We start from the raw sequence: 21,102 nt of genomic DNA, 5'->3' as shown, positions 1-21,102 counted from the left end.
TTTTACTCTCTGATCCTTTGATTAATATATGTCATAGAAACACCAGCCACCCCAGGACTTGCTCTGAAGAGTAATTATGCTCACAATATGCTAATTGTCCTTTTGATGGTTTTCTTGACAGCATTGTTGTTGAAAGTTTTCTATCACTGATAATGAGAATTTCTTCCTTCTACCACTCCATTCTACCCCAAAACTTCCCATTCGTGCATTGCTCAAACACACACGGATTGATCCTTTTCTGTCAGCTGTTCTGAAAGGTTAAGAGAGATGATTACTTTACATCTGCTTGGCAGATTTAAATATTTAACAGTACATGTCTAAAGCTTACCCTTTACAGATTATCATCATTCAGGGACATAATATCACTTTAATCCTTGTTAAAATGCTGAAAGAAAAAGAGTTGGAGAAACTAAAGTTCATTGAATTTAAACAGGAAACTCAGAGATACACATCTAATAATTTTAAAATGACATGAGTTCCCAAACCCTGTGGGGGGAAAAAAAACACATAGGACCATGTATGTTCCTCTCTGCTATGTATACAAAGGAACTAGATGAAGAAAAGTTTTCTTCTCATGCTTCCAAAATGCATCTAGAACTTTGTTAGAAACTAAATTGTAGGATACCACATTACACATTTATCATATGCTTTGAAGTTCATCCACACTGTGAACATCTTCATTTGTGATGTAACCTTATTGCTTTAATGGCAGCAGAAATTTGGGGAGCAGAAGTGGTGAGAGGTTGGAGGAAGCCAGTTTCTGTCTGTCATAGAAGAGAAACAACCCCACATGGTGTGTATATCTTGTTGGAAGAGAGGATGTCTCTGCTTCAAATATTTGTGTTTGCTTCTAAGTCACATGTCCTCCATTTTACTTCAGCGTTATCATAGCCTACTAAGGTATCTCTGAAAATTCCTGAGTTTCAATAGTAACTGTAATTCACATCACATAGAGTTTCCAGTGTTCAACATGGATAAAGATCCCATATTCACTAAGCAATCTGCCTTAACTAGCAACCTCTACATTATGTAGTTACCCAGTAATTTCTCATTAAGTGCAATTATTCAAAGGAGAAGGGAGGCAGAGGGAGGTTACAAAAAAAAAAAGGTATGAGTTAAGGTGCTGATTTTACTTGTAAGTTGTTTATTCACTGTTCTCGTGATAATGAAGTTCCCTAAATTCTTTTATTATCTTAACTTTCTTTGTTCTACAAGGGGATGATACAATATATTTATTGCAAAGACATTCTGTAGCTTTTAATACTTACTGGGAGAACACACATTTGAGAGACATAAGACTACATTTTCTTTTATAATTTTTATTTAAAAGCAATTCATACTTGTGAACAAGAAAAAAGTGAAAGTAAAGAAATGTATGTAGTGAGATAACCAGCTTGCCTACACCTGTTGCATTGACCATGCCCATTGGGGGTGGGGACAGGTGCAGGCATGGTGGATAGATATCTCATTACAATTCCCATTTTAGTCTAAAGAAAAGATTTAGGCTTGATACAAAACTATATACAAAGACAATAAATATAAAGTATGCTCTAAGAAAAGGAAAATTAAGAACATATAAACTTAAGACCTACAAATGTAGCATGCCTATCACTGACTTGATGGGTGATATTTCATTGCCTTCTAAAACCTTTTGGGCCATTGCTTTCTTTTCAGCAGAATGGAAAGTTTGTCAAAGAGTAGTTAAACAATAGACTTAACGATGGCTTGAAAAAAAGAAAACATTTGGAAAATTGGTACAATCATATCAACAGTAAGAAATGATTCTTGTGCAAGGTGTGGGATTTTTGAGATTCTATAGTACTTAGTGAAGTGATTACAATTGCAAAACAGGATGAGAAAAACAAATTTACTTTGGTTGGGTGCACTGGCTACTATACTGTCTTTTTCATCACACCATCACGAATATTAATAAGGAAAAGGCTCAAGCTGCCAGAAAGAAAGGTGGTATAAATATTACACAGACAGTTTTAGTTCTGCCCCAATATTCTGTCTCTTGCTGGTTTATTAATTTTTATTTCAAAGCCAAATGTTTCTGGTTGTTTTGGAAAGTCCTAAGTATACATTTGGTTTACTCAGCTCCACTCATAAGAATTTGTTGATGTAAACAAGTAGATAGATAGATACTCATATATGTATATAGAATCACTTATAGCGTTATTGGATCATAAACAAATTACCAACCATTAAGAAAAATTTCAATCTTCCACCTAAAGTCTTTGCCTCTTGGATGGGACAGACAGATTATGGTAAATATTCAGGATACAGAAGAATGATTGGGAAACTTTTCAAAAGAAAGGAATCTGATGTGTTCTGAAGTGATCTTTATATTACATTTGTTAATTTCATTCTATTTTCCTGCAGGTTTAAATGTTTTTTTGGACACGTGACTACTGAACACAAAATGAATAACTCAACAAACTCATCTAGCAATGGCTTGGCTATTACCAGTCCTTACAAGACATTCGAAGTGGTATTTATTGTCCTTGTGGCTGGATCCCTCAGTCTGGTGACCATAATTGGGAACATCCTGGTCATGGTTTCCATTAAAGTCAACCGCCACCTTCAGACAGTCAACAATTACTTCTTGTTCAGCCTTGCCTGTGCTGACCTCATCATAGGTGTTTTCTCCATGAACTTGTATACCCTCTACACTGTGATTGGCTACTGGCCTTTGGGACCTGTAGTATGTGACCTGTGGCTCGCCTTGGACTATGTGGTCAGCAATGCCTCTGTCATGAATTTGCTCATCATCAGCTTTGATAGGTACTTCTGTGTCACAAAACCTCTGACCTACCCAGTTAAGCGGACCACGAAAATGGCAGGCATGATGATTGCAGCTGCCTGGGTCCTTTCCTTCATCCTCTGGGCTCCAGCCATTCTCTTCTGGCAGTTCATTGTAGGGGTGAGAACTGTGAAGGAGGGGGAGTGCTACATTCAGTTCTTTTCCAATGCTGCTGTCACATTTGGCACTGCCATCGCAGCCTTCTATCTGCCTGTCATCATCATGACTGTGCTGTATTGGCATATATCCCGGGCAAGTAAGAGTAGGATAAAGAAGGAGAAGAAGGAACCTGTGGCCAACCAAGACCCAGTATCTCCAAGTCTGGTGCAAGGAAGAATTGTAAAGCCAACCAACAACAACACGCCAGGTGGCGACAGTGGTCTGGAGCACAACAAAATCCAGAATGGCAAGGCTCCCCGGGATGCTGTGACTGAAAACTGCGTTCAGGCGGAGGAGAAGGAGAGCTCAAACGACTCCACCTCAGTCAGTGCTGTTGCTTCCAATATGAGAGATGATGAAATAACCCAGGATGAAAACACCGTTTCTACTTCTGTGGGCCATTCTAAGGATGACAACTCTAAGCAAACATGCATCAAAATTGTCACCAAAACCCAAAAAAGTGACTCATGCACCCCAACGAGCACCACTGTAGAACTAGTTGGGTCATCGGGTCAAAATGGAGATGAAAAGCAGAACATTGTAGCACGCAAGATTGTGAAGATGACCAAGCAGCCTGCCAAAAAGAAGCCTCCTCCATCCCGGGAAAAGAAGGTGACCAGGACAATCTTGGCTATTCTCTTGGCTTTCATCATCACCTGGGCACCATACAACGTCATGGTACTCATCAATACCTTCTGTGCACCCTGCATCCCCAATACAGTGTGGACAATCGGCTACTGGCTCTGTTACATCAACAGCACCATCAACCCTGCCTGTTATGCGCTTTGTAATGCCACCTTCAAAAAGACTTTCAAACACCTCCTCATGTGTCACTACAAGAACATAGGCGCCACAAGGTAAAAGACCTTTACAAAAGAAGAAAGGTGGTCAAGTGAGGCTTGGGAAGAGCAGAGACAAGACAGCTGTCTGTTTTTAGTGACCTGCCATTGCACTCCACAGTCTTACCGCACATGTGCAGTTAAGGAGCTCTAGAATAACACTCTCGCCCTGTCCATGTTCCCGTTTGAAAAGTAAACAAGAGAACTTGTAGCTTATAAATGTTGTCAGCATAGGAGTCAGTGGAAGAGACAGGACGAGATTGTGGGTCTAAGAAGCAATCTATGCTGTCACTTAATCTGTTGAAGAAGGGCTTCAAATCCGCATCGTCATGTTTCTGCACAAGAAGAGTAACCTTGTTTGTTGTTTCTTTCTGTTGTTCCATGTGTCTATATGAGGAAGAAATACCACATTATATGCCAGCACGGAGACCTAACCATAAAGAAGCAGACACTGTACTGACTGATACGGAGAAAAGCAAATAGGATGCGTAGATAATCTGAAGAGTATGGAGAATATTCTAGGCTATGCTGTTTTCTTTGAAGGATTTCAGTGTAATCACTGATTAGTTCTTCTCTCTTCTCCTTTCACAACATGAAGAGTAAGAAAACAAAACAACAAAAACCACCCAACTAGGTCATATTATTATTATTATTATTTTTACTATTTTTGTAGTTTTTGGTTTTATATTGTATATGGATAATACCTGCAGGACTTCTAAATCTGGCCAGAGTCAACCATAAAAATGGGCACTTGTCCTCTCCCCACGGTTTCCTTGCATTTTTGAGGGTGTACAAATCTGTAAGGATTTCATTCACTTGGGTTCCTTTGTATGGCATATTTTCACTCATCTGATTTCCTTCAAAACTCAACTATTTTAACAGATTAGTCTGTCTAAGAGATAAAAATACTTGGGAAACCAAAGTCATTTAAAATTAAATTTTAATCACTTTAGAAAATGGTCACTCAAGTTGGGGCAAGTTCGCCGAGGCCAGATGAAGTTTGAAATAAGAAGACAGAGGGTCAGAAGAACAATCTGTTTGAACCCGAACCTGCCTGACCCATGTGCTTGACCATGTTAAAGTGTACAACATGAATTCCTGACTTTATCAGCGGGAAGGCAATGCTGCTTTGCTCATTTGGAATCTTAAACAAGATTAGTTTACTGTGTCAACCCCAAGAGGAAAAGACCTTATATTCCATGTCTCTTAGTAGATGATTTTCAAATTATACTCAAATGAGGTTTTCTGTAACCACACTAAGACACAGGGGTAGGGAAAAGGGCCATGTAAAAGCATTTACTTGTATTACATGTTCCATGTTCTTCAAATTGTCTTCAAATTTCTGTAAGATTATATCACTTCAAAATTCTCTAATCAGGAGAATTATATTAATCTTTACGGAATAAATATACAGGATACCTAAACACAGGCAAAATACACTCACAGAATCTGATGAGGGAGTTTATCTGGTTTTTGTCATGCCATTATTTTTCAGTCTAATCTAACCACAAATAGCTATCACAGAAATGGTTACTAAAGGATAAACATTAAACAGACCATGTCTGTGTAGGAAATCCATCCTTGGCACACTAAATAAATACACAATTACATCAATCTACATTTAACTATTTTTGTCTTCATATGTTTTCTCTCATTATATATTATGGTCTTCCAAACAGATTTTCTAAGTGTGGGCCTAATGGACAGAAATTAAGTTATAAATTCCTTTTTCCAAAGTTTAGCTTTTCACTGATGAGCTTTGATTCCATTGCTGTCCATCCCAGGAAGGTTACATGGCAAATTGATCAGTATGAAGTCCTAAGACTTAGTAGAGTTACTCTGCCTGGCTGTTCTCAGCAGCATCTCAGCAAAATGGGAGACAAGGGATTTGACAACAGCAACAAAAACTATTGTAAGTAAATAAGAAACAAATTGCTAATGATGTATATATTTATCCTTTATGAACATAACTTCTTGTCTGAGTAATTTCAGTTGTTTTTACCTCAAAATCCCCTATGTGTAAAATATAACATTGGTTCAAGAACACTCATTTTGTCTATAATGAGATTATGTAGTTCCTTTAGGTCAGCATTACTAAAATGTAAATTTTGAAATTTAAGACCACATTTATTTCTATCTTGTTTCTTCAACTAGTTGTGTGGAGAGAACTTCATTTCAATGGGCTCTTTGGTTTCCTGTAAGAAAAATGATCCATCAGCTGACTTTCATTTTTAATGGGTTATATATTGCTGTGATGCAGACATGGCTTCAATTGGAACCATCACTGTGGAGCCCAAGATTCAGTATTTATCTCTGTTTGCTTTAAGCCCAACCCACCATGAGCCAATCTTCGTCTTGCTCTGTGTCTCTATTGTACCCTTACCTTGATTCATTCTGTGCCTGATAATTTGCCACAGCTGCCACAACTTTATTAAAAGAGAAACTGCCAAGTTCAAGAAAAGAATGAAGATAGACGGCCAAACCATGGAAATGTTCTCTACCAGAACCAGAAGATAAGGGAAGGATGTTGACATGTCTGGAGCGAGACTGTCTCCAAAGATCTGCTTCCACGGCTGCTGGCTCTGCTTGTTTTAGCGACTCTCAAGCAGAGGCACTTTTTTTACCCTAAGGACTTTTAGTGCTAGGCAGAGCCATTTTGATTGTCACAATTGGGAATAGGCATTTGTATGTAATGAGAAGAGGCTTTGAATGCTGCTGCACAGGTTACAATGCACAGATAGGCTTCCTCACTTCCTTCCAGAAAAAAAAAAAAAAAGATTTGGTTCTAATATGGGAAATCTGGAGCTTCACTTCTTAATCCATCATTTAAAAGAGGATTAATGCAAATGGCTTACTTGTTAGAATAAAACAAAGCCTACACATCAGCTATCGGTAACACTCCCCCACTAACTGTGGGATTTGAAATTCACAGATAAAAGCACAGACCACACCTACATTTTAAAACCAGCAGCTCTCACACATCTAGAACACTGTGGCATCTTAATGTCAAGTTATAGCGTCACAGATGCTGGTCGAGAGACTGCAGGATTGTCCATGAACATAGCTGCTTCTAGTCTGATGAGTTTCTACTGGAAACATGTTTTATTTTTTCAAACTAATGAAGAGCCTTTTAAAGAAACAATATGACTCATCTTTGCTTTCACTGGAAATGTCAGTAGCTGTCAGCCTTGATTTCTTTTCTCCTCCTAGCAATAATGTAAATATCTCAGCGTGGTATTATAAAAGAGATGATTAAGGGTATGCAAAGGGCCAGTTCATGTCTTGAGAAAAGAACTGATTGCCTCTTGACCAATTCATCATCCCCTTAATACAGATTCCAAGTGTTAAGAAAAGGTCACCAATATAGTAATCTACTAAGAATAATAGAAACCATCTGGCTTGATATATGGAATCTAGAATCCCACATCCTTCTGCTGTTTGCCTACTCACTGCCTTTTGACCCTGAAGAGATGGCATGAGAGGAGATTGGATTTCAAAATGATACCAACAGTGATTCAGCAATGCAATCGACTTTTATTTTCTCCTATTTAGTTCATCAACACTTGCTCCCCTTCTCAATTTGATAAGATCTCTGTCAACAACCATAACACTGGTGTTGCAAATAGATTAGGAAGGCACCCACAGCTGGATAAACTTGTGCAACATGTATTCTCAGCATGTACATACAATGCCATGCCTCTCCAATAGGCTTCTCTTACAAGGGTGCACGCTGTAGCATGAACTCTGTGTATATTTAATATATCTTCCCCTTATATGCTGTATGCTTCATATATATATATTCTATAAATAAAATAAAATGTATAATAGAAATACATATTTCTGTATGCAAATAAATATATTATACACAAAATTATAATGGGCACTCTGGCATGTATGTTGTTTCATAGACGGAGAGTAGATTCAATGTGTTCCATTTTCAAAAAAGAATCATAGTTTGCACAAAGGAAGAAGAGATTTAAGAGCAGTCACATTCCAGTCCACATTAATATTCCACTGATTTATCATTGAGTGTCTGGCACTGATTTGAGAGATCTCTTGGAGGAATACATTAATAAATCTTTCTGGTATCAGCCCATGTGACAACCACAATTTCTCTCCCTGTGCCTGACAAGCCTTCGATGAGAACCTTCCTTCCCAGCTGCTCTGGGCCCCACAGCTGTGTTGATCTCCTGTCTGATTGCCTGATGAGGCTGCAACCAACCCATTCTCAAAGAGTTGCACTCTCTTCCAAATTAACTGATTTTAGTGAAATGAAAAATAATCACACTGGGAGAAAAGGATGACCTTCAGAAGGTTTTCTTTTTCCCTGACAATCAAGGTAAAGATGGTTCAGGCAGCATGTGTGCTTCAGAAACCACTTGTTCAGCATGGGTTCAACGGCACAGCATCCCCTCCCCAGCATGCCAGAGAACCTTAATCAACTACAAGATGGCAGCTTCCCCAAGGAAATTACAAAATAAATGGTTTGTTTGTCTACATTTTATCCACAGCAACCCCTTTCCTTTCTTCATTCCTGTCTATGCTCCTCAGAACATGCCTATAGCCCATAGCCTAAGTTTATTTTACAAGGGGATACATTTAATGTGAAATTGGGGTTACTATTACAGTATAAGTACCAAGGCATGCATTGGTAGAGACTATTTCGATTCATTTTAGTTTCATTCATATCTCAGGACTTACTCTGAAGTCTATTCACAAGTTCAGTTTTACCCACATGACACAACTACATCACAGGAATTGGTATCCTGAAAATGACCCCAAAGTCATTATAGAAAAACCAGAGGGAAAAATGGTGAGTTTCCATTGGCGGCCTCTTGTTCCAGTGAAATATGCTCACTTTATAGTAAAGAATTTAAATGCTTTTTTTCCCCTGTAAATTAGGTTTTAGATGCTGAACCTGGCTGAAGGTTGCAAACACTGACATGGAGAAAAATCATTCAGGAAGAATTTTTCCCATTCTAGCAAAAGTCCAATTATCTCAAAAAAAAAGAAAGAAAGAAAGAAAGAAAGAAAGAAAGAAAGAAAGAAAGAAAGAAAAGAAAAGAAAAGAAAAGAAAAGAAAAGAAAAGAAATGTGGCATGTGCTGGTGTTTAATTAGTCCCTTGGGACTGATTATTTGCTGTTGTTTGTTTTTTGTTTTTGTTTGGAGATGGTGTCTCCAGTAATACAGGCTGACCTTGGACCTGTGATTTCCTGCTTTAGACTCCTGAGGCATCACACCCAGTTCAGCTGTTTATCATATAAGCAACACTATAGAATATCTGATCTTTGAATTCCTGAATGCACGATTAAGAAGCTAGAGAAAGTCAAACTTATGCCTATGACTTGTGTCCAGAAACTTACCTAAATTCTCACAGTACTTAAGCCTTTGAAATGGGAATGTAACTGAGGTCTTCTTGGAGGACATAGAAATGAATAATTTTTAACATATTATTGTAAAGTGGGGACATTGGGCTCCTCTGCTCAAAACAACATGGGGTTGCAGAAATGGCTGACAAATCTGGACAGTAGCTTCCCCATTGCATAAAGAGCAGCACTTAGGACTCAGCTTCTAGTTCCTTCTACCCTGAGATTTCCGTTCCCTTCACCGACCTTGCTTGGGAAGCAGGTGGTGCTTTCCCTTGTGACAAAGTCTCCATTAGCACAATGCCGTGTCTCACCAGCCATCTATGCACCTCTGAGATCACTGGAAGCATTACTGAGTGCAGATAGTTTACCCACTGCCAGGACTTTCAGATGTGAAGTCTGGAATTCATGTATCTAACACATTCTTGGGTCATTCTCATGTAGATCACACTTAGAAAACTACTGACTATAGTCTAACGGGAATTTCCATGACTCATCATGACAAACAGCAAGGTTTCTTCACATTTTAGACAAGATCTGTATAAAGGGAAGTTGTTCTCAGAAGTCAGTTGGATGCTTGCTGACAAAGGGCTTCTCATATTGCCTCCCTTGGGGGACTTTTTGGTGCTGTTCAACCTAACACCAAAGATTTAAAGAAACACATTGGCGTTTTTAAATTTAAATACAAGTAAGGAGGACCTTGGATCCTGTGGTAGCACTGCTAAGAACACACAAATGTATTTTATATGAACATATGAGTGGTTTATTTTTGGATGTATTATGTATAGGAAACAGTCTTCAGGTGAGTGTGGAGAATGAGTCATTCCATTAGAATGTTGTTTAGAATTGATGTCACACACATAAAAAAAAGCATCTTTATCTTTATATCTACAAACATGTGTGTGTGTGTGTGTGTGTGTGTGTGTGTGTGTGTGTGTGTGTTACGAGTAGCTCCCCCCACCTCCTGCTGCTGGTCCCACAGCCATGCCTGCCCCAAATAATACACAGAGATGCTGTATTGGATATAACGCTGTTGGCCAGTTACTAGTTTCTTATCAGCTAGCTCTGTCTCAATTATTAACCCATTTCTATTAATCTAAGTCTTTCCACCTGGTCTCATCTTACCGGAGAGTGGGCTGGTGCTCTGCTCCAGTCTACCCATGCTGACTCCTCCTTACTACTTCCTCTTTCCTCCTTGTCTCCTAGTCCCGCCTATCTTGCTTTCCTATTGGCCAACAGTACTTTATTCATTAACCAGTATGAGAAACATATTTACAGAATGACATCTCCCATCATCTCCTCTTTTCTGTCTAAATAAAAAGAAGGGTTTTAACCTTAACATAGCAAAATATATCTGATTCCCTTTTGAGATGAAATCTTTGGCTGTTTGGTGTCCAAGGCAATGTATAATGGCCAGCCTTTTGGGCAAATGCAAGGCTTCTAGCAAGCCTAGAATGTCTTCCTTGTTTTTGATTTCCTTTCCTGCTGAAGTAAGCAGCTCCCTTTGTTTATAAATAGCCCTGAGCACATGTGCAGTTGCAAAAGCGTACCTGCTGTCTGTGTACATATTTATGGATTTCCCTTTGGCTAACTGCAAGGCCTGTGTGAGGGCCATGAGCACAGCCTTTTGTGCTGAGGTTCCTTCTGGCAGGCTACTGGCCCAAACGACGTGGGTTCCATCTACTACTGCTACTCCCTTACGCTCATTCACATAAAGGGTAAAAGGTTTAGTTACATCGAGCTAGTGCAGATACATTCAGCAGGGCCTTTTTTTTTCTTCTATGACTTTTTTTTAATATATATATATATATATATATATATATATATATATATATATATATATCTCCAAGTCCATTTAAATGAAAACAAACATTTATAGACAATATTTGGGAATTTGGGCGTTGTTCTTTCCAAACTACTTCCTGCTGGTAAGGGGCGCTGTCATGGGGGATTCAAAGAAGATTCAGAAATCCTGGCTGTAGTCTGCAAGGCTGCTTTGTCCAGCTGTTTTGAATGTAGGATCACCTGGGGTGCTGTTTCAGGTGGTCTGGCTTGATCAAACCACATTAGTCTGGAAGGAATCCACATCTTTTCATTTTCTGTGGAAACAAAAATAGAAATCCTTTTCCCCAGTAACTTGTCCTTCAACTTAAATTTTGGAGTAAAAGCATTTTTTTAAATTTAATTTATTATTTTACATGTCGATCCCAGTTCCCTCTCCCTCCCTGCCTCCCTCCCCCTACCCCTCCCTCCCTCCTTTCCTCCCTTTTACCCTCTCTGCCCTCTCACATGCACTTTAAACACCCTCCCCTCCCATCCCCCCACCCCAGTTCCAGTTGGGGTCCTGTAGATCTGACAGGTCATGTGAAGTAGGAACTAGGGCTTCTCTCTTGTCTCTAGATTAAGGCAGTTATCCCTCCATGGGGGATGTGTTCGCAAAGTCCTTTTGTGCACCAGGGATACATCCTGGCTCCACTGTCTGAGGTCCCTTGGACTGCTCAGTCCTTCTGGCTGAGACCCATATTCAGGGGGGCCTGAGTCAGTCCCATGCTGGCTTCCCAGCTATCAGTCTGGTGGCCCTTTAGCTCTTCCTTGTTCAGGTAAGCTGTCTCTATATGTTTCTGCCGCCTGGTCTTGTCCTCTCCATCTGCATCTGAGTTCTACTTCGACTCAGTGTTTATATATGGGTGTTTGCTCCTGTTTCCAACAGGCATTAGTTGAGGGCTCCATTGATAAGTTAGTTGTTGATCTCACTCTGTGGGAAGGGCATTTATGGTAGCCTTTCTACGAAGCTCAAATTGTTATTTGGCAGCAGTCTTGTAGTTCTCTAGACCTTTCTTTGTGTTCAATTTTATCTTCAATCCAATATAGGCTCCCTTTTTTATGTTCTCTCTCTCTCTCTCTCTCTCTCTCTCTCTCTCTCTCTCTCTCTCTTTCTCTTTCCTGTCTTCTATTCCTAATCAAGCTCAATCTTCCTGGTCGCACATGTTTTCCTTTCCTCCCCATTGTTTTCTCCTACTTCTCTCTCCATTCGCTGCCCCCCCCAATTCCCCTGAGCTCTGGGGGGACTTGTCCCTTCCCAGTTCTGTGAGGGACTTTATATGAATCTCTTAGAATACACCTTGTATCCTAGTTCCTCTGGTGGTGTGAATTATAGGCTGGTGATCCTTTGATCTAGGTCTAAAATCCATATATGAGTGAGTACATACTGTGTTCCTCTTTTTTGTGACTGGGTTACCTCATTCAGGATGGTTTATTCAAGTGCCATCCACTTGCCTGTGAACTTCAAGATACCATTATTTTTTTCTGCAGAGTAGTATTCCATTGTGTAGATGTGCCACATCTTCATTAACCATTCTTCAATTGAGGGGCATCTAGGTTGCTTCCAGGTTCTTGCTATTACAAATAGTGCTGCTATGAACATAGTTGAGCAGATGTCTTTGTTGCATGGATGTGAATCCTTTGGGTATATGCCTAAGAGGGGGATTGCCGGGTCCTGTGGTAAACTAATTCCCATTTTCCTGAGGAACCACCATACTGATCTCCAAAATGGCTGTATGAGTTTGCACTCCCACCAGCAGTGGAGGGGTGTTCCTCTTTCTCCACATCCTCTCCAACTTAAGTCATCATTGGTGTTTCTAATTTTAGCCATTCTGGCAGGGGTAAGATGGTATCTCAAAGTTGTTTTGATTTGCATTTCCCTGGTAGCTAAGGATGTGGAGCATTTTATTAAGTGTCTTTCAGCCTTTTTGAATTCTTCTATTGAGAATTCTTTCTTCAGTTCTGTACCCCATTTTTTAATAGGGTTATTTGGTGTTTTGTTGACTAGTTTCTTGAGTTCTTTGTATATTTTGGAGATCAACCATTTGTCGGATATAGGATTGGTGAAAATCTTTTCCCAGTCTGTGGGCTGCCGTTTGGTCTTGTCCACTGTGTCCTTTGCCTTACAGAAGCTTCTAAGTTTGAAGAGGTCCCATTTATTAATTGTTTCTTTCAGTGTCTGTGCCCCTGGAGTTATGTTCAGGAAGCGGTCTCCTATACCAATTTGTTCAAGGGTACCTCCTACTTTCTCTTCTCAGAGGTTCAATGTGGCTGGATTGATGTTGAGTTCTTTGATCCATTTGGACTTGAGTTTTGTGCATGGTGACAGACATGGGTCTATCCAACAGGGCCTTCTTAATGGCATCAAATGCCTCCTGATGCTCTGAGTCCCAAGAGAATTTTTCTTTTTCCTTAGTCAGTGGGTAGAGAGGGGCTGCTAGGGTTGCGAACCCCGGGATCCATAGCCTGCAAAACCCAACTGTCCCCAGAAATTCTCTCACTTGCCTGGCCGTGGTTGGGGCTGGTATCTGGACTACGGTTTTCTTTTGAGCCTCCGTCAGCCTTGGTTGCCCGTCCCGTAGACTGTCCCCAGGTACTTTACCTCTCTCCTGCAGATCTGGGCCTTTTTGGCAGAGGCTGGATAGCCCAGATCTGACAGTTCCAGCAGCAGTGCTTGTGTTCCTTCCATGGAGTCCTGCTGTGTGGCTCCTGCTAGAAGCAGGTCATCCACATACTGGAGCAGGGTCACCTGGGGGGTTGGGTCCTGAAGCTGGCCAGATCTTTATGAAGGGCCTCATCAAAGATGGTCGGGGAGTTTTTAAACCCTGTGGCAGTCGGGCCCGTGTCAGGGTCCCTCCATTCAAAGGCAAAAAGCGGTTGGCTGGCAGGATGTAACCTCAGACAGAAGAAGGCATCTTTTAGATCTAATACGGTGTACCAACTCCGCTCAGGTGGGAGGGCAATCAGGAGGTTATAAGGGTTTGGGACAGTTGGATGTATGTCCTATGCCCTTGTATTGGCCTCTCTCAAGTCCTGCACTGGCCGATAATCATTGGTACCAGGCTTTTTAACTGGCAGCAAGGGAGTGTTCCAGGGAGATTGAAAAGGGACCAGGACGCCTTGCTGGATCCACCTCTGGATGTAGGGTCGAATTCCTTCCCGGGCCTCTGTACTCATGGGGTACTGTTTAACTGACACCGGGGTAGCACTAGCTTTCAGCTAAATAACGTGTGAAGGCACTTGTTTTACCAGACCCATTATGGGCCAACCACCAGTCCATATTGGAGGTTCCAGCTCCGTCTGAACAGCTGAGGTCAAGCCCTGGCTCCTCGTGGAGTCTGTACTCATCTTCTAGCCTAACAGTAAGGACCTGTAATTGATTTCCCTGTTTATCAGTTACTGATGGCTGTTTAGAGTCAAAATGAATCTGGGCTCCTACTTTTGTCAGGATGTCTCTTCCTAACAGAGGATAAGGGCATTCAGGAATGACCAAGAATGAGTGGGATACCCGGCCCACGCCAAGGTCCACTGTTCTTTGGGTAGTCCATGAATACTGCCGTTGCCCTGTGGCACCCATTATCCAGGATTTTTTGTCTTTTAATTTTCCTAACACCTGTACCAGCACGGAATGCTCCGCTCCGGTATCCACTAAAAAGTCAACTGGTCTCCCCTCCACTCTTAAAGTTACCCTGGGCTCGGGGAGGGGGTCTGAACCCCATCTTCCCTAATCTTCACCTTCCCCCAGGACTAGCACCTTCGAACCCTTGTTTCTCTTCTTGGGGCAGCCCTTTGCCCAATGCCCCCTTTCTCTACAATAAGCACATTGGCCTTTGTTGAGTGGGGTCCTGTTGCCCAGGCTTCCAGACTGTCTATGATCTGCTCTAAATTTTCTAATTTCCCTCTCTCTTTCTCTATCATTTCTTCTTTCAACCAGCCAAGATTTTAGTCAAATTTCTTTCCTGTCTTCTGTCACGCCTGTTCTCCCTCCTTTCCTTTACCTTCTCTTTCTCTGTTCCTTGTCTTCCTCTGTCTCCCTTTTAAAGTACACTTTCTCTGCCTCTTCCACTAAATCATGCAACTCAGCTTCTTGTAACCCTCCCAGCCTCTGGAGTTTCTTCCTAATGTCCGGGGCTGATTGCCCTATAAAGGACAGCGTAACTGAAGCTCTCTGGGCTTCTGAGGTAGGGCCAAAGGGAGTAAACCGCCTGAAGGCCTCCATGAGCCTTTCAAGAAACACCAAGGGAGATTCGGTTGGACCCTGAATCACCTCTCTCACCTTAGCCAAATTGGTGGGCCGCCTCGTGGTGCCTCGGAGACCTGCCACCAGAGCCTGGCAATTGACTTTCAAGCTTTCCCTACCTTCGGGGGTGTTAAAGTCCCAACTGGGGTGTGCCAAGGGAAATCCCGTGTCAATCTCATTCTGCAGCTGGGAGGGCTGCCAGTCGGCCCCAGGAACATTTTTTTCTAGCCTCTAACAGAATTCTCTCCTGCTCCTTGGTCGTGAAGAGAGTCTGCAACAGCTGTTGGCAATCATCCCAAGTAGGCTGGCGAGAAAACATAAGGGACTCCACCAATCCCATAAGGCACTGGGGATCCTCTGAAAAAGGGGGTGTTTAGTTTTCCAATTGTAAAGATCTGAGGAGGAAAAGGGCCAGTACTGCAGGGGCTGCAACTGATCACCCGGCACTGGAGGACGTGCAGCGGCAGAGTCACAACCCCATCCATTCGCTCTGACGTGGCTCCTCTCTGACTTCAGGTCCTGGTAACAAGTCCTCCTGCTGCTGGGGCCAGAGCTTCAGGGGTGCAGAAGGTCCTCCTGCAGCAGCCTGTATTGGATAAGGGGCTTGGGGGACCGGCTGGGATTCCGGCCAGGCCAGAGGTTCCTCAATCTCAGGGTAGATTCGAGGAGGGGGTTCGGGTTTCCTAGGCGGACGTTTTCTTCAGCTTCCGAGGGCCAGAACTCGGGAGCCTGGCTCTCTTGGCTTGCTCAGCCATGGCTTAACACACGGGGCCGGGTTGTCTACCAGATCCTTCCATATAAGGATATAGGGCTCTTGATCGGCATGAGAGCCAGATCCAGTCTGAAAGACAGTCATCTTAACGGCTTGGAAAATCTCAGAATTAAAAGTTCCTTCTGGGGGCCATCCAACATCCATTGCTGGCCATTCAGAGGTACACAAAGTCTGCCAGGGGTTCTTCCGAACCTCAACTGGCAAATTACGGGCTTGAGATTTAACTTCAGTCCAGTGGTTAAGAGTTAGACTAAGGGGGGTCGTTACCGTCTGTCTCATGATAAAACGATAGACAAAGACACCCAGGACAAAAGCACACAGAACGGCAATTAACAGATCCGGACACAGGTGACCCGGCCAGTGATCAAGAGTAAGAAGGGTCGCTACCATCTGTCCCATGATAAATCTATAAACAAAAACATGCAGAACAAGAGAGCATGAGACAGCAACTAACAGATCCAGATACCTGGCACACTGAGTCTCCACCAAACAGCTGCGAGCCTCCCCACCAGAGGCAGCAAACAGATTCAGACACGCATGGCACAGGCAGGCTGCGTACAATACAGAACTCAGTCCTGCCAACCAGCCAGAGCCAGAAGCCAGGAGTCTCCCCACCGGAGGCTGCAAACAGATTCAGACACACGTGGCACGGGCGGGCTACGCAAGAACTTTCCACTTCAACAACAGAGTTTGGCCCTATTGGCTGACAGGCAGAAGCTTACAACTGGGCATCCGAAGGCTTTCTATACCTGCCCTGGAGATTCCCCCAGGGCCACAGCTTTGTGACTGAATTCGCATGTCTACTACTGGTCCTTATTACAGCCTCTCGGTCCCTATGGCTCAAGAAGACAGCTGCAAACTGAAACCGAGAACACATTCCAGAAAACCGATACCAGAAAACACATGTTCAGAACAGAGACTCCGGCCAACATACAATACATACAAGCATACACACACACACACACACACACACACACACACACACACACGAGGGGATCCCTGTACCTCCAAGCCAGTTCTCGGGTAAGAGGGGTGGTTGCGGTTTCCCGGCCAATGCACCAAATGTAAGACCTACTGAGGGTGTGGACCCTCATGCCCCAACTCAGGAAAGGCGCCCCCCACAAATCACTCATGAGAAGCGGTCTTGATGCAAAAGCATGAGGTATTTTATATTCCAGTGCACTAGGGTCCACAGCCATACTCCACTTGGAAGTTGGGGACTGGGATCAATTAATTTGAACTATCCAAGCCCACGCTTAGCCCAGGAAGTCTGCTTTCGATAAGGCTCATTTCTTGTTCATACACTCACAGGTGCTGTCGTAAAACTGCCCTGTCGTAAACAGTCAAGAATGTGACCCTACTCCTGGGATCAGTGGAGAGTTAGGCTCAGTTTTTCCATCCTTACAGACTCAAGGCTGGAAACTTGAGGCAGAAACTGAAGTAGAAGATATGCAGGAATGCTTACTGTTGCTTAGCTTGCTTTTTCATACCACACAGGGCCATCTGCCCAGTGGTAGTATTGACCACAGCAGGCTAAGCCCTCCATATTAATCATTAATTAAGAAAATGTTCTACATACTTTTCTACAGGCCAGTATGATGGAAGTACTTTCTCAATTGAGGTTTCTCTTCCCAGATCTCTAGCCATGGTCAAGTTTACAAAAAACTGACCAAAACATTTGACCTCTTGCAAACTTGATCTGCCAATATGTTACTGTTAAACCATAAAATTTACTTTTTGTTTATTCTCAAAATATTACGTTGATATTAATATCACAATATAAACCCTGAAAAGCCTGTCTTAAAATAGAAAAATCACTTTAACAGTTCAATGTCTTTAAAATATCCAGTCACTCTAGCTTCCAAAGTCTCTAAAAATCCAAAGTCTTTCAACATCTAATAAAATGTTAAATATATTCTTCCTTATTCGAATTATATATAATATATATTGCTTCTTTATTTCAATGGATATAATATATATGCTCTCTTACTCCAAATTTTATACATACATACATACATACAGATATATGTATATGATCCAAGGCACAGTTACAATCAGATCAAAGCAAAATGGAAATTCAACAGTGCTCCCAGCATCCCTAAAACTTTCACACACTCACAAAATAGCCCATCAATTTTTTTCACAGGGGATATTCCAAACTCCTTCATAGTCCTTCCAGAACCAACATGTCCATGTTTTTCATAGCAATAGCCCACTCCTTGTACCAATTTCTGTCTTAACTAGTTTTTAATTGCTGTGGGACGGCATTGACCAAAAGCAACCTAGGGAGGAAACAGTTTACTTGGCTTATACCTTATAGTCCTCAATGAAAGAAACAGAGGCAGGAATTCAAGATAGGAATCTGGAGGCAGGAACTGAAGCAGAGAAACCATGCAAAAGTGTTATTTGCTAGCTTGGTCTTCCTGGCTTGTCTGTGTGCTTTCTTACACCATCCAGGACCACTTGTCCAAAGTGGCAGTGTCCACAGTGGCCTGGACCCTTCCACATCAGCCACTAGTCAAGAGAATGTCCTATGGACACACCAATGGAAACATTTTCTCAACTGAAATTCCTCTTCTCGGATAACTCTAGCTAGTGTCTAGTTTAGAAAAGAACTAATCAGGCTGACCACACATATACATAGGCACACAAAACATACAAGTACACACCACACCATGAAGATTTCACATGTATATATTTGCATGAACACACAATTTTCACTTGTGTTTCTTAACAGTTCCCAGAGGTAAAAAAAAAAAAAAAAAAAAAAAAAACTTCTATCACTTCCAAAAGTAATGTTTAATTTTACCACAAGAAGCATTAGACACTAGAGCAGCTGAATAATATCAAAGAAAACCATCTACTCTCTCCTCTTTGCAATGTTACTAATTCACTGCATATTTTTCTCATACTGTTAGGATCACATGAGTTTCAACCATGTATCTTCTACCAACAGCCTCTGAGCCCCCTGTAAGTCTTCCTTCACTGCCTGGAATGGATTGCCTTGGGTCATGGTGGGAAAGCAAGTCCAGATCCAAGATCACTTCCCAATGCATAAAGATTCAGCATTTGTAGATGCATGTCCTCAAAATGTGTACCATCAACACCAAGAAACTCCACAATATGAAACACTTCGATGCCAACTCAAATATCTTGAAGAGAGAGGAGGAAAAACTGATGGTACCTTAACAACAACATTCCAGAAATTCCCCCATTCTTTCTGACTTGTAGTTGTAGATTGTACAAACTTTTGGAATGATTTTTTTTTTGCAGTAAATATGTAAGCCAGACATCAGACATACATCTGCCATGGTACTTAACAAGTAAAGTTACAAACTTTTTTCTTGTGACTTAATGCTTTTAGATAATTAAGAAGGGAGTCATTTAAAGATCAAATATTTGGTGGCTGAATAAAGTCATTATCTTTTTTTTTCCTGAACCATATTTGATGATTGCTCTAAATTTTAGGCACATTCTACATAACCTTGTATGTAAACAAGAAAAAAATCATAATGAATAAAATAAAGAATGAAATGTCATAAAATTTGGAATTAAACAGTGAGGCAATAAAAGGCCTCAGAATGAAAAGTCTCCTATTGCTAAATTCTTTGAAAGGAATGGCATTCGAGTTTTAACAGAATACCCTTTCTTTGCCCAGTTGACTATATATTTTGTTATGTGCACATTCTTTTTTGGTTTTGGGTATTTTTTGCTAAAGCCTTTAAACCAAAGGTGTTTTGAAGGTGATATTTGTAAATGTTTTGAAAGGCAAGCTCAGAAGTTGATTTTCCTCAGTCTATTTATCTGTTTATTTTATATGTCCTCACTTTGTAGCCTTGACTAGCCCAGAACTGGCTATGTAAACCAGACTGTCCTTGAATTTACAAAGATCTGCCTCCCTAGTCTTAGAATTAAAGAGGTATATACCAGGATACCTGACCATCATATGCTTATTTTTAATCTGTGTTGTAGTTTGCTTTGTTATTTTTAAATGGAAAATTACTTTTAGAATTTATTAAAAAATTATGTAATAGCACAAAATGCATTATATGAAAAACAATATAGCAAAGACACACAGAGTAAAAATAGAACTTTAAAAAGTAATACTTTGCATTGGTATGGATTTTAATTTATTGATACAAATTTAAGGTCAATTTTGTGATATGTGTATTCCTCTTGCTTAGGTATTGTGTTTGCACAGCTCATTTAAAAATGTAATGTATAATTAAGTACAAATTATAGATTTGTACCTATAATAGTTAAAACTTATAGTTAGGTTTGTTAGGTTTTTATAGATATATAAAGATATATTTCAAATGAATAGGCATTCTTCAAATCTTTCAAAGACTTACAGAATATGGCATCTAAAATAGTTTATGGTTTTTCTTGACAGTGAGACATAACTGTTCCTGGCAACACCACCTCTGTCAGAAAGAAAGATGGACTTCAAAGAAACTTATTATGGAGTTTTCTTTCAGTGTGGCAAGACTAGCCATTTGGGCAAGATACTGTTCTTGTCTGTACTGTTTAACTATATGCTTTATAAAGTAGATGGAAAAGACCCACAAGAAAGTGACTGCTGAAACAAGATGGATAGCGCTACAGGGTTTCTGCTTCATGGAAGAGTCTGCCAGACATTCTGTAGGACACAGAGAAAATTGACTAACAAACTGCCAATATAGGTGGATAGTTTAAATTTTCCTGCTTTGCTAAGGAGTCTGCCAGACACACTGTGGCCTATGGGTAGAAGATGGAACATTACAGAAGAACTTTGAGTTACTGACCAGGCGAGATGTCTCTGTCATTTCTAGTTTATATACTGTCCTTCTGTGGTCTTTGATGAGCAAAAGACAGATAGTTATTGTTGTTCTTTTGCTGCAGCTAATGCCTATAAAACACAAACATGAGACTCAGCACCCACGTGGAGTTTATTAAGAGAAGGGAGAGAAAAAGGGGGTAGCTGGTGGCCAACCGAAAGCAGGAGAGAGAGAGATAGAGCAGGGGAGCAGAGAGAGAGCAAGAGAGAGAAAGAGGGGGCAAGAGAGAAAGGCATGCTTGCTTTAAAAGGGGGGCTTGCACATGCCTAACTGAGTCCTCTGGC

General features: G+C 41.2%; 1 protein-coding gene and 1 pseudogene across 1 annotated transcript; one reads left to right on the top strand and one right to left on the bottom strand.

Annotated features, from left to right (window-relative positions):
* The first annotated feature begins 2,382 nt into the window (after nucleotides 1–2,382).
* Nucleotides 2,383–3,976, top strand: Chrm2 (cholinergic receptor muscarinic 2). Its single transcript, XM_051174709.1, has one exon. It carries the CDS (start codon nucleotides 2,423–2,425, stop codon nucleotides 3,821–3,823), a length of 1,401 nt encoding a protein of 466 aa, XP_051030666.1. The 5' UTR covers nucleotides 2,383–2,422; the 3' UTR covers nucleotides 3,824–3,976.
* On the bottom strand, nucleotides 3,942–16,280 carry LOC127214317 (uncharacterized; annotated as a pseudogene).
* Between the last annotated feature and the right edge of the window lie 4,822 nt (nucleotides 16,281–21,102).

Source organism: Phodopus roborovskii, unplaced genomic scaffold, assembly GCF_943737965.1.
Source record: "Phodopus roborovskii unplaced genomic scaffold, PHOROB, whole genome shotgun sequence".
NCBI lineage: Eukaryota > Metazoa > Chordata > Mammalia > Rodentia > Cricetidae > Phodopus > Phodopus roborovskii.
Note: the sequence above shows the minus strand (reverse complement) of the source record. Positions and strands in the feature narration are given on the sequence as shown.